Genomic DNA, 16,198 nt, shown 5'->3' with positions numbered 1-16,198 from the left:
AAATTGGCCAAATGGAAAAGGAAGTCCAAAAGCTTACTGAAGAAAATACTTCCTTAAAAATTAGAATAGAGCAATTGGAAGATAGTGACTTTATGAAAATCAAGACACAGTAGAACAAATCCAAAAGAATGAAAAAATAGAAGACAATGTGAAATATCTCACTGGAAAACAACTGACCTGGAAAATAGATCCAGGAGAGAGAATTTAAAAATTATTGGACTATCTGAAAGCCATGACAAAAAGAGCCTAGATATCATCTTCAAGAAATTATCAAGGAAAACTGCCCTGATATTTTAGAACCAGAGGGCAAAATAGAAATTGAAAGAATCACCGATTCCCCTGAAAGAGGTCCCCAAAGGAAAACTCCTAGGAATATTGTAGCCAAATTCCAGAGTTCCCAGATCAAGGAGAAAATATTGCAAGCAGCCAGAAAGAAACAATTCAAGTATGGTGGAAACACAATCAGGATAACACAAGATTTAGCAGCTTCCACATTAAGGGACCGCAGGGCATGGAATATAATATTCTGGAGGGCAAAGGAGATAGGATTACAACCAAGAATCACCTACCCAGCAAAACTGATATAATCCTTCAGGGAAAAAATGGTCATTCAGTGAAATGGAGGACTTTCAAGCATTCTTGTTGAAAAGACCAGAGCTGAATAGAAAATTTGACTTTCAAATACAAGATTCAAGTGGACATGAAGAGGTAAACAGGAAAGAGAAATCATAAGAGACTTATTAAGGCTGAACTGTTTAATTCCTGCATGGAAAGATGATATTTATGACTCATGAGATGTTTGTCAGTATTAGGGTAGTGGGAGAGGAAAAATTATATGGATGGATGGATAGACAGATAGATAGATAGATAGATAGATAGATAGATAGATAGATAGATAGATAGATAGATAGAGGGCACAGGGTGAGTTGAAGATGAAGGGGTGATATCTGGAGAATAAAATTGAGGGGTGAGAGAGGATTATACTAGGAGAAGGAGAAAGGGAGAGGTTGAATGCGGTACATTATCTTCCACAAAACAGACAAGAAAAGGTTCTTACAGTGGAGGGGAAACAGGGAAAGGTGAGAGGAAATGAGGGAATCTTATTCTCATAGGATTTGGCTTAAGGAGGGAATAACATACACATTCGATTGGGTATGGAAATCTGTCTTACCCTACAGGAAAATAGCAGAGGAAGAGGACAAGAGAACAGGGGGACGATAGAGAGAAAGGCAGATTGGGAAAGGGGTAATCAGAAGGAAATACTTCTGAGGAGGGACAAGGTCAAAAGAAAGAATAGAATAAATGGGGGGGCAGGATAGCATTAAGGGAAACAGAGTTAGTTTTTCACAACATGTCTACTATGGACGTGTTTTCATCACTGCACCTGTATGGACTGTATTGACTTGCTTGCTTTTTAAATGAGGGTGGGTGGGGTTGGAGGAAGGGAGAAAATTTGGAATCCAAAGTTTTAAAAACACATGTTTAAAAAAAATATTTCCACATGCAACTGGGAAATAAGAAATACAGGAAATGAGGTACAGAAATCTATCCTGCCCTACAGGAAAATAGAAGGGGAAAGGGATAAGAGAAGGGGGGGTGAGAGATAGAAGGGAGGGCAGACTAGTGGAATGCATGCCATCTTGGGGTGGGAGGAAGGGCAAGATGGGGTGAAAATATGGAATTCAAAATCTTGTGGCAGTAAATGTTGAAAACTAAAAATAAATAAGTAAATAAATACATAAATACATACATACATATATCTGTATATATACATATATATATATGTATATATATATATATATATATATATATATATATATATATATATATATATATATATGTGTGTGTGTATATTTAAAGAAAATATCAAGGACAACTGCCCTGATATTCTAGAACCAGAGGACAAAATAGGAATTGAAAGAATACACTGTTTACCTTCTGAAAGAGATCCCCAAAGGAACACTCCTAGGAATATTACAGCCAAATTCCAGAATTCCCAGGCCAAGGAGAAAATATTGCAAGTAGCCAGGAAGAAAAAATTCAAGCATTATGGAAATAGAATCAGGATAACACAAGACTTAGCAGCTTCAAATGATGGAATATGATATTCTGGAGGTCAAAGGAACTAGGATTACATCCAAGAATCACCTACCCAACAAGACTGAGTATAATCCCTCAAGGGGAAATTAGGCATTCAGTGAAATAGATGATTTTCAAGCATTCTTGATGAGAAGACCAGAGCTCAAAAGAAAATTTGACTTTCAAATATTGGACTCAAGAGAAGCATGAAGAGGTAAACAGGATAGAGAAAACATAAAGGACTTATTAAAATTGAACTGTTCACCTTCCTAAAAAAGACAGAAAAACAACACTAAATCTTTTAAATATCAATCTATTATTTAACAGATTTAGCACTGTATTTACAAAAGTTCTTCATTATACAAATTTGCTATAAAAGGAAAAAGAGAGACACAGTTGGAAAAATGTCCTATACCATAACAGAAGGAGAATACTCCCTCAGCTACATTTGATTCCAGTCATGAGTCATATCTCACAGATAATCATATAGTCACAAGGTGTTAAACCAAGGCTCAGAATTAACCAGTCGGAAATTTTCCTTTTCAGAACAGAAATAGAACAATGAGGGAAAAGAGTCAGGAGGATCCTACCAAGGCCCTGCCACCATCATCCCTAAAACTTTTCCCTGGTACAGACATTCTCCTTTAGCAGTTCCAGGACTACAGAACCTGCCTTTTTCTACCATTACCTTCAGGACAATTCAGACAACTATCCCTGTAATCAAAGCTTAAAACAATAGTAAATTACACTCCTTAGAATTTTTACCTGAAATAGCAACATTTTACTAACCACAACTTAAGGCCTGAATATCCTTCCCTCTGTTTCCCTAACAATTATTGTTTGATTTATCCTTTATGTGGTTCGGGGATTATGCAGTCATAAAGCAAGGAAGTTCCCCTGACCTAGGATAGCTGTGCAAGCTTTATCTGATCTTCTGGTTGCTGACACAGCAGGAAAATTTCAAATTCACTCAGAGACCGTCCCAGCAGAAACTTGGCATCTCAGTCCAGAAAGGCTTAAATCGTCTTCTCTGAATGGCCAGTCCACATTTTTGGCCTTCAGCGGGTAATGAAGGGCTCAAGCAGGTCTCACATCCTATACACCACATCTAAGCTCAGCAAACTCTAGGGCATCCCACAGCCTTCAGAGAGTCAGAAGGCAATAACACCCTAAGGCACAGGTGACAATTCCTGATCTTATTCTTCTACACACCCAACATTCCCATCTGCCACCTCCATGACTTTGTACTGGATAGCCCCCAGGCAGGCCCTCTCCCCTCTACCTTTTAGAATCCTCAGGGTCTTTCAACTCTAGGCTTCTACCTGAGAAGGTGAGGTCACTTTCGATCTGAAAATTACCTCAGATTTATTTTGCAGATTCTTAGATAAGAATATGTTGAATATCCAGATGCAATGTATCCATAAAATCTACCACAGAGGAATCATGTAATCAATTGCTTGTTGAATAAGTGATTGATTGATTAACTGATTGATTGATTGAGAAGTCATAATTAAGAAGGGAGTATCAAGTCCTGAAATCACCCAGAGCCACAAGTAGAGAAACAAAGCATCTTTCATGGAAATCCTGGGGTAGCCAGCCTGCCCCCCTGGGGGATGTCCCCATGAGTGCACAGCAAAAAGGATTTCCCAATCTTTTGAATCATGAAAAGTTCTTTTGCATTTAGGAAGGAAGAGGAGAAGCTAGCAAGCCCTAGTCATGAGATGCCAGACAGCCTGGCTGATCTGAGCAAGGAAATCCACTTCATTCTCATTATTTTGTCCTTCATGCCATGAATCGTAACCCATGCGGTAAGAAGGTAAGGGGCCAAGCTGGCTCCAGCTGGTTTTGTCTACAGGGAAAGATTCCAAGGTGGGGGCTGGTTGTTGTTGTTTCTTCTTTATCCTTCTTTCTGAAAGAGCATCATTGACAAGATGAGGGGGTTGTCTTGACTTGCTAGTGAATTGGATTTAAGTGAGGCAGGGGCTGCGAAAAGACATCAGCCTCACTCTCCCCCCCTCTGACCCATCAGAGGCCTGTGCTACAACATAGGTCAAGATAATAGGCAAGATGGCCCTAGATGTAGTGGGAGAGAGGTCTTTCCCAGGTCTCAGTTTTTCATTTCTCTTTCTCAGGTTTCAGGAACCATTTTTTAGTCATCCTGATCTATGTCTTGCCACTGGACCCACATGACTTTACAGAAGAGAGTGAGGCTGGTTACTTTACACAGCCCTGCCTCACTTAAATCCAACTCCCTGGCAAGTGGAGGCATCACCTTCCTGATTTCATTGGTCCCCTTTAAGAATAAAGGAAACATCAGATGTAAATAACTGGAAAAATATCAGCTGCTCATGGGTATGCCTGGCCAATATAATCAAAATGACAACTTTACCCAAATGAATTTACTTGTTAATTGCTGTTTCAATCAAACTACCAAAAATAATAATTTTGTTCTGGAAGAACAAAAGATCCAGAATATCAAAGGAATTAAATGAAATGCAATGGAAGGTGGCCTAGGCGTACCAGATCTACAACTATTAAAAAGCAGCAGTCATCAAAACTACTTGGTATTGACAAAGAAATAGATAGATCACTGGAATAGGTTACTTACACAAGACGCAGTAGTCAATGACTATAGGGATCTACAATTTGATAAGCTCAAAGACTCCACCTTTTGGGATGAGAACTAACTATTTGACAAAAACTGCTAGGAAAATGAAAATAGTATGGCAGACATTAAGCACAGACCAACATCTTCCACACCATATCAAGATAAAGTCAAAATGGGTACATGATTTAGATATAAAGACTGATACTATAAGCAATTAGAAAATCAAGGAAAAGTTTACCTGTCACATCTATGGAGCAGAGAAGAATTTATGACAAAATAAGAAAATGAGAACATTATGAAATGCAAAATGGTGATTGTGATTTTATTAATTTAAAAGTTTTGCACAAACAAACCCATACAACCAAGATTAGAAAGGAAGCAGAAAGCTGGGAAATAATTTTTACAGCAGTATCTCTGATAAAGGCCTCATTTCTAAAATGCAGAGAGAACTGAGACAAATTTATAAGAATACAAGTCATTCCCCAATTCACAAATACTCAAAGGATATGAACAGGCAGTTTTCATATGTAGAAATTATATCTATCTATAGTCACATGAAAAAAAATGCTCTTAATCACTATGGATTAGAGAAACACACATTAAAAGAACTCTTAGGTACCATCTCACACCTGTTGTATTAGTTAACATGACAGAAGAGGAAAATGATAAATGCTGGAGAAGATGTGTAAAAATTAGAACACTAATGCATTGATGGTGGAGTAGTAAGCAGGTGGGAAAATGTAGAACTCAAAATCTTATAAAAGTGAATGTTGAAAGTAAAAATAAATGTATTTTTTAAAAAGAATGTACTACAAACAACAATGTGTGAGGAGTAGTAGCGTCCCCACTGGGGACCGAACTGTTCAGTTCCAGCTGGGCAATGCTCCTTCCTTCTCTCTTTCCTTCCTCATTATGATGAGTCATATACTTACAAGCGGGTGCTCTGATCTTCATGCCCTGAATCCAGCAGAAGGTGTAAGGAAGTCAGGCGATGACCTGGATCCAGCTGCTTTGGTCTACAGGGAAAGATTCCAAGATGTGGGCTGGTCGTTATTGTTTGTTGTTTATCCTTCTTTCTGCAAGACGACCAATGACATCGAGGGGGATGGGTTGACTTCCAAGTGAACTGGACCTAAGTGAGGCAGGGGTGTGCCAAGACATCAGGGGAGGGAAGGAGAAGGTGTACTTTAATAAGAAAAAAGCAACTGAATAACCATTTTACTTCTTTTGGCCTCAGTTTCCCCATCTACAAAAAAAAAATGTTAAACCAGCCGTCTTTTCTTTTTTTAACTTTCAGAAAGATATAAGAGAAACACAGAAGAGAAGAATAAACATTTCTCCTCAACAACACAGTGGACACATTCTCCTTACAACACCTAGTAGACCATAGAATCTCCAAGTTCCCCCCCAACACAACACACACACACACCACACACACACACACACACACACACACTCACACACACACACACACAGTTTCCATTCCATCTAAGCCTGGGTCCTTAACTCTCTATAAATTTTGTTACTTTCCTTGTCTTAGTTTTCTTTCTAACTCAGCTCCTTCCTCTCTTTCTTCATTCTGTTCTTTGCATAGACCCTTGTCAACTCTTGGTCTCTAGACCCAGAGCCTTCAGATCTTTCCTGGCAAGGTAGACAGGCTTCCCCTGCATATAACCACAACTGGCCACTTGCCACAGCCACCACCATCTCCTGCCTAAGGCAGGTGCATTTAAAACAGCAATAACAACATAGGCCATAGGAGGTGAAGCCTTCCAGGAAACACAATTGGGCCACTCCCTCCGACGTGAACATAACCACTCCTGCGGTCCTTCAGTTCAGGCTGGGCCAGCACTGTTTTGCATGGTGATATCCAAAGCACCTTCTCAAACCCAGCCTGAGATACAAATATCTCCCTTCTCTCTCCCTCTGAGCTGAAGCTCTCTGCCTGTAGCTCTACAAAGGTCACAATGCTCTCCCAGTCCTTGCTTCTCTGCATTCTACTGCTCGGGCCTCAAGGTAAGATTCCAATGAGCCATATTTGGCATCACTTTAGAGACAGAAGGAGTTTTCCAGTGGGCATCTCTGACACAACCTGAGGGAAAGGGAACTACTCCTGGATTCACTATCTCTACACAGGATTCTTCATTCATTTCAGTATCTTTCTTCTTCTCCTTTAGAATCCCAGGCAGCCATTGAGCTGACCCAGTCTCCAGCCTCCCTGTCTGTGGCTGCAGGAGATCAAGTCACCATCAGCTGCAAGGCCAGTTCCAGCGTTAGCAAGTACATGGCATGGTATCAGCAGAAACCAGGACAGTCTCCCAGGCTCCTGATTTATTATGCTTCCACCCTGCAGTCTGGGGTCCCTGACCGGTTCAGTGGCAGTGGCTCTGGGACAGATTTCACCTTCACCATCAGTGCAGTGGAGGCTGAGGATGTGGCAGATTATTACTGTTTTCAATATAATAGTTACCCATTCCCACAGTGTTTCAGCCCCGAACAAAAACCTCCCCAGGCTGCTCAGCCCTTCAGCAGAGGGCAGCAGCTGCTTCCCCAGAGTCACAGGCTTGGGGCAACCACTGCCCTCGGGGGAGAATGGGGCCCGCTTCAGCCCTGATGCAGGAGCCATTTGTCAAAGGGATGCTGGTTGAGGTAGAAAGACTTAGAAGAGAGAGAAAAAGGTGGAAGAGAAAGAACTTCTGCGTGGCATGCTTTGGCTAAGGCCCACAAATCTTGCCATGGGAGCTGCCTCCAGGAGCTGATCTCATTCTCACACTACTCTCATAAGTGAAGACAATGTGATGGTCATGGATCCAGAGCAAGGGAGGTTTTTCCCAGCTCTGTTTTTCATTTCTCTTTCTCAGGTCTCAGAGGCCATCTCCGGTCAACCTGATCTGTATCTTGCTACTGGACTGAGATGGCTTTACAGAAGAGTGAGGCTAGTGACTTTGCACAGCCCTGCCTCACTTCAATCCAATTCACTTGCAAGTCAAGACATCATCACCCTTGTGTTATTGGTGTCTTCAAGAGTGAAGGATGAACAACAATCTGTGAATAGGAGTAACTGCCCCACTGGGAACCCAACTGTCCCGTTCCAGTGAGGCAACACTCATTCTTTCCTTCCTCCCTCCATTCCTTCCTTCCTCCTCATGGAGAATCATACACTTACATTTAGGGCCATTGACCAAAAGAATATAAATTGTTTGAAACTGAGCCCTGGAAGGCTTTCATTAAGCTCATTGAGATTGAAATGGAGCTGCTTCAATATACCATAAATCCAGATCACTCTGGCTCTCACTGATTGGCCAGTAGTAAGTCCCAGCCCAAGCCTCTCTGGGTCACTGTTTGAGGTTTGATGGCTGAAAGGGAGTGTAAATAGCAATTGTTCCTGCTCTGGACAGAGCTCTGAGGCTCTTCCCCTCCCAAATTCTTTTGAGTCTAGATCTCCCCATCTCACCTGGCTGAAAATATAACAGCTGCTCATGGGCTGGATCTCAGAGTTGATTGGCATGGAAACTTTCATATGCTCTCTTTCTGATCTGGGCCAGCTGGCATATTTTGAGGCAGCCTCCCAGGGGAGGAGACCAGGGCTTCTGTTGGTGTCAGACTCAATCGGGACACCTGATCTGGCCTTAGGCTAGCTGCAGCTCCTAACTTCTGAGCTCAAGCAATGCACCAGCCTCAGCCTCCCTGGTAGCAGGGATGACAAGCTTGGGCCACCATGCCTGACCTAGGTACCAGGCCTAGTGTTCTCCTTACTCAATCATTTGTTCTCCTGGTCTTTTCTGTCACTCTGCATCAGTACATTTTTATAAATTTCTATGGTTTCTCTAAAACCTTCTTTTCACCATGTACTACTACTGTAGACCATAATTTAGTCAGCCATTCCCCAACTGCTTTTTTTAAGACTTCAGATTTATGCTTTGTCAGCCATTACTGAGTTCATTCTAAGAAAGACAAACAGGGGCAGCTAGGTGACACAGTGGATAGAGCACCAACCCTAAAGTCAGGAGGACCTGAGATCAAACCTCCCCTCAGACCAAACTTTTGACATTTACTAATTGTATGACCCTGGGCAAGTCACTTAACTTCAATTGCCTAAAAAAAGAAAAAAGGAAAAGGAAAAAAAGAAAGAGAGACAAAATCAGGCTGCATGTACACATTTTTTTTTTTGTCTCAAAGCTTCTGGAACATGCATACAGAAATAAGCATAGGAGCTCATTGTGACAATGAGCTCAAGGACAGATAAACAAAGGGGCTCTTAGATCTTCAGAGGAATTCCCTCTCAACCCTCCCTCCCTGCCTGCCTCAGGATGCCTACCTATGTCAGCCAATATGAAAGTCTCCATATGGGTTAACCATGATATGAGGAAGGAATTTCTTAATTGCATAGAATGTAAATACAATAAAATAATAGAATGTCAAGTGTCCATTGACATTATCGATCCAGGATTCCTGTGTTTCTTTTATCATTAACATGCATACCTATCACATGACGTAGAATAACAAGTGTCCATATAATATCAAAATAAGAAAAAGTCTCATCATTCAACACAGCATCCAGTTGAAAGCATCCTGTCCTTGGGAGTCATAAACAGAAGAATGCTCAGGATCAGTTTCATCCAGTCCCATAGTTAGTTGCTGACACAGGAAGGAGCATTTTGGTTGCACTCAGAGAGCTAAACAAAGCACGTTTGTTATGCCAGAGCACGCAAAGCATTATGGTAGGTTAAGCTCAGAGCTGGCCAAAAATGTCTTTCTCCTCATTGTCCAATATAGGTTTTAGGACTTTCTCACTTCTTGGGGGGCTCCAAAATGGTTCACATCCCCTTTCTTTTGGTCAAAGGTGTGCCCAACGGTGCCAACTGCAGGCCAAGGCAATCATGGGGAAGACTTCACTTTTCCTTAGGAAGTGGAAAGAGATGTCCACTTGTAGCTGCTGCCATCAGATGACCCAGGAGTCCACATCCACAAGGTGGCAGCTGTGGAAGTACTCAGAAAGACCTGACAGGCTCTTAGAACACATGTCAGTTGCCAATTGAGAATAAATAGCAGAACATAGGTCCTTGGTTAAACGCACACAAACATGGTTCAGTTTCCCAGCACACAACACTAGGTTCCAACAACATAACAAAGTTTTTCCCACAATGCCCATAATTGCATAATTACCTTAATCAGAATAGATTAAACCACTCAGAGGATTCACAATAGACTAGTTTTGGTAAGGGAAATTGGCATGTCACCAGGTAACCAAGAAAATATAAACATCAACCACACAGAGCAATATGATCGTTATTACCAATGTTAACTAACATTACATCTCCTTGTATCCCAGTAATCTATTCTCAATGTCCATTTAATCAGCACCTTTTAAGTCCCAGATGTCTCATATAGTTACCTGGTCTCTAGAAATCTTTTGTTGGACAACAGGTTTTATTCTCAAGACAGTTCTACAACAGAATTCTGCTTCCCTGGTTCAGATCTAGAAGTTTCTAGATAATTCTGACTTAGTATAAGTTAGTACAATCACTTAAATTTGGTTCTCCAATTTGAAACTTCAGAGAATTTCACTTTATATACCATTTGCTGTTTCTGTCCTTACCTAAATCCTGTATCTAGAATAAGAATCTTTTAAAATTTGAGGGTCCAATCATAAAATGAGTTCTTCTGCCTTTCAAAATTATCAGATAGATACTTTAATAATGGAAAATACAAATTTGAAAAGTTATTGCCAAAGCATTCCTAAAGCCTGGATTTCCATGATAGTTAAATTTTGGATGCAAATCATAGAGACCTGTATATAATTTTTAGAGGAAACAGTTTAATCTTGTTGCTTTTCTCCCAAATTTGCTATCCTCTTTAATTAGAAATATATCACATCATACCTTTGTCTTCTTACTTTGCCCAATCACTTCCTCCAGGACACAGCCATCACCAGCTGCAAGGCCAGTTCCAGCATTAGCAAGTATGAGGACATCAGCATGGTCAAGACAAACAACTCGGAACCATGTCTTTAGAGAAACTCTGAGAAGACGTGCTACCCATCTGACAAAGGGAGGATGGACACCAGATGCAGAAAGTGGACTCTGACACTGTCTAGAGTTATTCTGCTTCACTGTGCTTGTACGTCACAGGGGATGTGTTTTCTTTATTTCTTCTCACTTTTTAATTCAGGAATGAGGGAAGAGCAATCATGAGGGAAGAAAAACTAGAGCATCGAATCATCTGCTTAAATGCACAAGAAAGAACAGAAAGAAGTATAGATAAGCATGACAGTTTCAAGTGACAGGGATGCACTTTATTCTACTTCTGCAAGCTGTGTGAAAGTGAGGTTCATAGTTTCGCACAGAATCCTCTTTCTGTGTTCTGCTGCAGGTATGGAAATGTTCTTCTCTTAGTGTTTAAGCTCAATATTAAAAATTTTAAACTGAAAAGGTACACTCAGTCAGACAGCTGCCACAGACACTCCTCTGCCCAGCATGATGTATGGGCATTACCAAAAAGACTGCTGGGGGAGATCATACTGCAAGAAAATGTAACGGGAAGCTTCCCGACATGTTTGTTTCAGAGCAAACATAAAGTACGTGAAGCCAGGAAGCAGCAGTGAGGAAGAAGAGCATTCCAGGAACATGGGATGCCACTGAAGGGGCACAGAGACAGAGGAGGGTCCTTTATAAGAAACAGAGAGAAGACCAGTGTCACGAGATCATGGGGTGCTTGGAATGGGGTAGAGTGTGAGGAAATAGGAAAGGGAAGAATTGGCCAAGGTCTGGATTTAGAGGATTTTTTATTCCATCCTGGAGGTAATACAGAGGGACTGCAGTTTCTGGAGTAGAGGAGGTGACACGGTGAGAGCTGCTGTCTCAGATGATCCATTTCACAGCCGAGTGCAGCATTGGCTGGAGTGGGGAGAAAGTGGAGGCATGGAAACCAACTAGACAGTCATGGCAAGAGTCCACCCTAGAGATGATGAGGGCCTGATACAAGGTGACAGCATTCTGAGTAGAGGAAACAAGATGAAAAAGGCACCTGAATGACCATTCACCCCTTTTGCCCTCAGTTTCCCCAAAACAAAAAGAAAGGTTGAAACAAGCAATCCCTTTGTTTTTCTTTTTAGCTTTCAGAAAGATGTAACCGAAATACAGAAGAGAAAAATAAACATATTCTCTCTCCCCACATCCAAAAAAACCTCAAGGGACGCATTCACCGCACAACACCTAGTAAACCAGAGCATCTCCAAGTCGCCTCCATCTCCATTTCATCTAAACCTGTGCCCTTAACTCTCTGAATTTTGTTGGTTCCTGGCCTTAGTTTTCTTTCTAACTCAGCTCCCTTCTTTCTTTTTTAATTCTGTTCTTTGCATAGAAACTTATCAAGTCTTGGTCTGTAGACCCAGAGCCATCTGATCTCTCCTGGGAAGGTAGACAGGCCTGCACCTGTTTATAACCACATTTGGCCATCCGCCACAGCCATCACCATGTCCAGCCTAAGACATGTACATTGACTACAGCAAGATAGAAAAAAAGCCACATGAGGTCACATTTTCAAGGAAATACAGTTAGGCCACTCCACCCATGTGTATATAATCACTCCTGGGGTCCTACCTTTCAGGCTGGACCAGCACTGTTTTGCATGGTGATGTCCAAAGGACATTTCACAATCTCAGCCTGAAAGACAAATATTTCCCATCAGTCTACCTGTGAACTCAGAGCTGTCTGCCTCCAGCTCTGCAAGGGTCACAATGCTCTCCCAGTCCTTGCTCCTCTGGCTTCTACTGCTCTGGCCTGAAGGTAAGAATTCCAAAAAGCCATAGGCTGGCACCACTTCAGAGACAGAAGGAGTTTTCCAGTGGTCATCTCTGACACAACCTGAGGATAAAGGAACTACTCCTGCATTCACTGTCTCTACATAAGATTCTTCATTCGCTGAAATCTCTTTCTTCTTCTCCTTTAGAATCCCAGGCAGCCATTGAGCTGACCCAGTCCCCAGCCTCCCTGTCTGTGGCTGCAGGGGACCAAGTCACCATCAGCTGCAAGGCCAGTTCCAGCATTGGCAAGAGTATGGCCTGGTACCAGCAGAAACCAGGACAGGCTCCCAAGCAACTGATCTATGATGCTTCCACCCTGAACTCTGGGGTCCCTGCCTGGTTCAGTGGCAGTGGCTCTGGGACAGATTTCAACCTGACCATCAGTGCAGTGGAGGCTGAGGATGTGGCAGATTGTTACTGTTGTCAGGCTTATAGTGCTGCATTCCCACAGTGATTCAGCGCTGAACAAAAACCTCTCCAGGCTGCTCAGCCCTTCAGCAGAGGGCAGCAGCTGCTTCCCCAGAGTCACAGGCTTGGGGCAACCACTGCCCTCAGGGGAGAACTGGGACAATTCAGCCCTGCTGCAGGAGCCATTTGTCTCAGGGGCCCTGGTTGAGGTAGAAAGAGTAAGAAGAGAGAGAAAAAGGAGGAAGAGAATCTTCTGCCTGGTGTGCTTTAGCCAGGGACCACAAACCTTCCCAATGGGTCTGCTTGTCATTCTTGCTCTGTCCTCTGCTCCCAGCTCTATATCCGGAAAACTGAGCTGGTTCTGAAGAGGAAACTGTAGATGATGCAGGGGAATGGACCTGGACTCTCAGCTCTTGCTGCTTTTCCCCAGCCAGGACAGACAGGTGTATGGAACAGTCCCTAAAGTTCTTGAGGCAACCTCATCTGTAGGATGGATCCAGTCTTTCTCCTTACTCTGGGAACTCACTGGAACTGTCCCATCATTCATGCCTGCCATCTGCAGGGATAGATGTCTGAAAACCTCATTTGAGGACAACAGGCCTGCCATCCCTATTCCCACAGGGCCTTGATAGTGCCTTCCCCGTGAAGAGGGGCAGGCCGGACAGAGCAGCAGCAGCAAGGGAGCCAGATCAGAAATGGGGTAGAAGAATTAGCATTCATGACCACAAGCACAGAAGCGCTCAACGGGACCCAAACAGTCAGATATAAACACACACACAGGCACACACACACACACACACACACACATATGCACACACAGGCACGCAAACACACATAGGCACACACACATACATACACACCCATACACACACACACACAACATGCACACACACACAAACACACACATAGGCACACACACAGATACACATACACACACACACACATACACATAATGTATATAGGTAACCAGGTTGAAGGTAACTAAGGGGTCTCAAACCCATCGGTGAATTAGCAGGGTGTCTACCCCAAGGCTGTGAAGGCTTCCCCTGGTGGAAGAGGCAAATGAGAACAATCGGTTCCAATGGCCATTAAGGCAGGTGAAGCAGGAGCCTGGGAGCGCTTAGAGCTTGGTTAGACATCAAACAAGCCAAGGTCACCCACTGCATGTCCAGCCATCACCAATGGACTGTGATCACTGTGGAGGGGAGAGAGAGGCTGACAACTTCCTTCAACTGTGCTGCACTTAAACACAAATCACACAGGAAACAAATGACATCACCCATACCATTTTGCCATTTTTAACTGTCTCAGAGAACCATGGTGACAGGAAAATAACAAACAGCAGGTACACATACACTGGGAGCTGTAGTCACAACCCCGCACACAGGTGACCAAGATCATAGGGTCGTTTCTCACTGGAAGCAGCAGTGGCATTCAGCAGCCTCTGGGTGTCTGAGCAGCCTTTTTGAAGGACCACACTGTTCACCTCCTGGTGGGAGGAAGGGGCTAGTAAAGGTGCCCTAAAAATTTTCAACTTACCCAACCCTGGCCTGATTACCATTACAGGAAGGGATCCACCCTGTGGTTGAAACATAAAAAAATGTACAAAAATGTCTGCAAAGATGATTCCACTCACCATCAGTAAAAGGAATGTGTACACACTTAGAGACAACACAAAATCCAATACACCTGAAAGTCGAACAGCTCTTGTTGCAAGGGAACTCAGCAGGTATCCCATCCAAATAGCAGCCCTTAATGAAACTGATTCCTGTACCTGATAGAAGAATCTTGTAAAAATTGGAGGGTCCCACAATAAATGAGCTCTTCTACCTTTTATAATTATCAAACAGATACTTAATAATGGGAAAATTACTTCATTATCTTTGCTGTTATCCATACAATTTATGTGCAAAATCCATTGAGAACTTTTCACCAAAACATGCTCAAAGCTTGAATTTCCATGAGAGATAAGTTGTGCACATCTATATAGAAGTTAATCATAGTAATAGTAATCATAGTAACAGAAATCATTGACATCTGCATAGAGTTCTTAGAGAAAACTGTCCAATCCTGTTGCTTTTCTCAAATTTATTATTGTATTTAATTAGAAAATGCTCACATTACATCTTTGTCTCATTACTTTGTCTAATGATTTCCCCCTTAGTAGGATATCATCCCTATATTATTATTTGACCAAAAATACAGGTTAAAATTACAAGATATTCATACTTGCTTCCTATTATAGTAACTCAGAGACACTCTAGTATCAATCTACAATTTAATATATTTAGTATTGTATTTACAAAACTTCTTGATTATACAAATTTGCTATAAAAGGCAAAAGACGGACATAGTTGCAAAAATGTCCTATACCATACAGAAGGGGAAAACTCCCTCAGCTGTGTTTGATTCCAGGCGTGAATCATATCTCACAGCTAATCATGTAGCCACAAGGTGTCCAAAAGCAAGGCTCAGGAGTAAAGTTGGGAATTTTTTTTTCAGAAAGGAACTACAAGAATGAGGAAACAGAGTCAGGAGGATACTAAAAGGCCCTCCACCATCATCCCCAAAACTTTTCCCTGGTATACACATTCACCTTTAGCAGTGCCCTGACTGCAGCACATGCCTTTTTCTACCATTCCCTTCAGGACAGTTCACACAACTATCCTATAGCAAAGCTTAAAACAATAGTAAATTACACTCCTTAGAATTTTTACCTTAAATAGCAACATTTCACTAACCACAGCTTAGGGCTTGAATATCCTTCCTGAAGTTTCCCTAACAGTGTTTCATTTATTCTTTATGTGGATGGGGGATTATGCAGCCATAAAGAAGGAAGTGCCCCTGACTCAGGATATCTGTGCAAGATGAATCTGATCTTCTGGTTGCTGACACAGAAGAAAAATTTCAGGTTCACTCAGAGACCATGCCAGAGGATTGTTGGCATCTCAGTCCAGAAGGGCTTAAATCATCTTCTCTGATTGGCCAGTCCATGTTTTTGGCCTTCATTGGGTAATGAAGGGCTCAAGCAGGTCTCACATCCTATACACCACATCTAAGCTCAGCAAACTCTAGGGCATCCCACAGACTTCCGGGAGTCAGAGGCAATAACACCCCAAGGGACAGGTGACAGTTCCTGACCTTGTACTTCCACACACCCAACATTCCCTTCTCCCACCTCCATGGCTTTGTACTGGATAGCCCCCAGGCAGGCCCTCCCCTCTACCTTTTAGAATCCTCAGGGCCTTTCAGCTCTAAGCTTCTACCTGAGAATGTGAGGTCACTTTCCATCTGAAAAT

At 42.3% G+C, this 16,198-nt stretch overlaps 1 protein-coding gene and 1 pseudogene across 2 annotated transcripts in view; both read left to right on the top strand.

The window, feature by feature from the left end:
* Window positions 1-6,177: 6,177 nt before the first annotated feature.
* LOC110204017 (uncharacterized) overlaps window positions 6,178-16,198 on the top strand; it is a 180,725-nt gene continuing 170,704 nt past the window's right edge. Inside the window, exon 1 of the mRNA XM_078149118.1 lies at window positions 6,178-6,703. Coding sequence (XP_078005244.1) covers window positions 6,655-6,703 — 49 coding nt within the window. The 5' untranslated portion in view covers window positions 6,178-6,654. The remainder of the gene's footprint in view (window positions 6,704-16,198) is intronic.
* Window positions 12,297-12,945, top strand: LOC110204014 (immunoglobulin kappa variable 1D-13 pseudogene; annotated as a pseudogene). Its single transcript, XR_013484144.1, has 2 exons — window positions 12,297-12,474; window positions 12,638-12,945. The product of XR_013484144.1 is annotated as an immunoglobulin kappa variable 1D-13 pseudogene (transcript).

This window comes from Phascolarctos cinereus, unplaced genomic scaffold, assembly GCF_003287225.1.
Source record: "Phascolarctos cinereus isolate Bilbo 61053 unplaced genomic scaffold, phaCin_HiC Scaffold_2;HRSCAF=192, whole genome shotgun sequence".
Taxonomy (NCBI): domain Eukaryota; kingdom Metazoa; phylum Chordata; class Mammalia; order Diprotodontia; family Phascolarctidae; genus Phascolarctos; species Phascolarctos cinereus.
The sequence above is the reverse complement of the archived record's forward strand: the minus strand, read 5'-3'. Positions and strand labels throughout refer to the sequence as shown.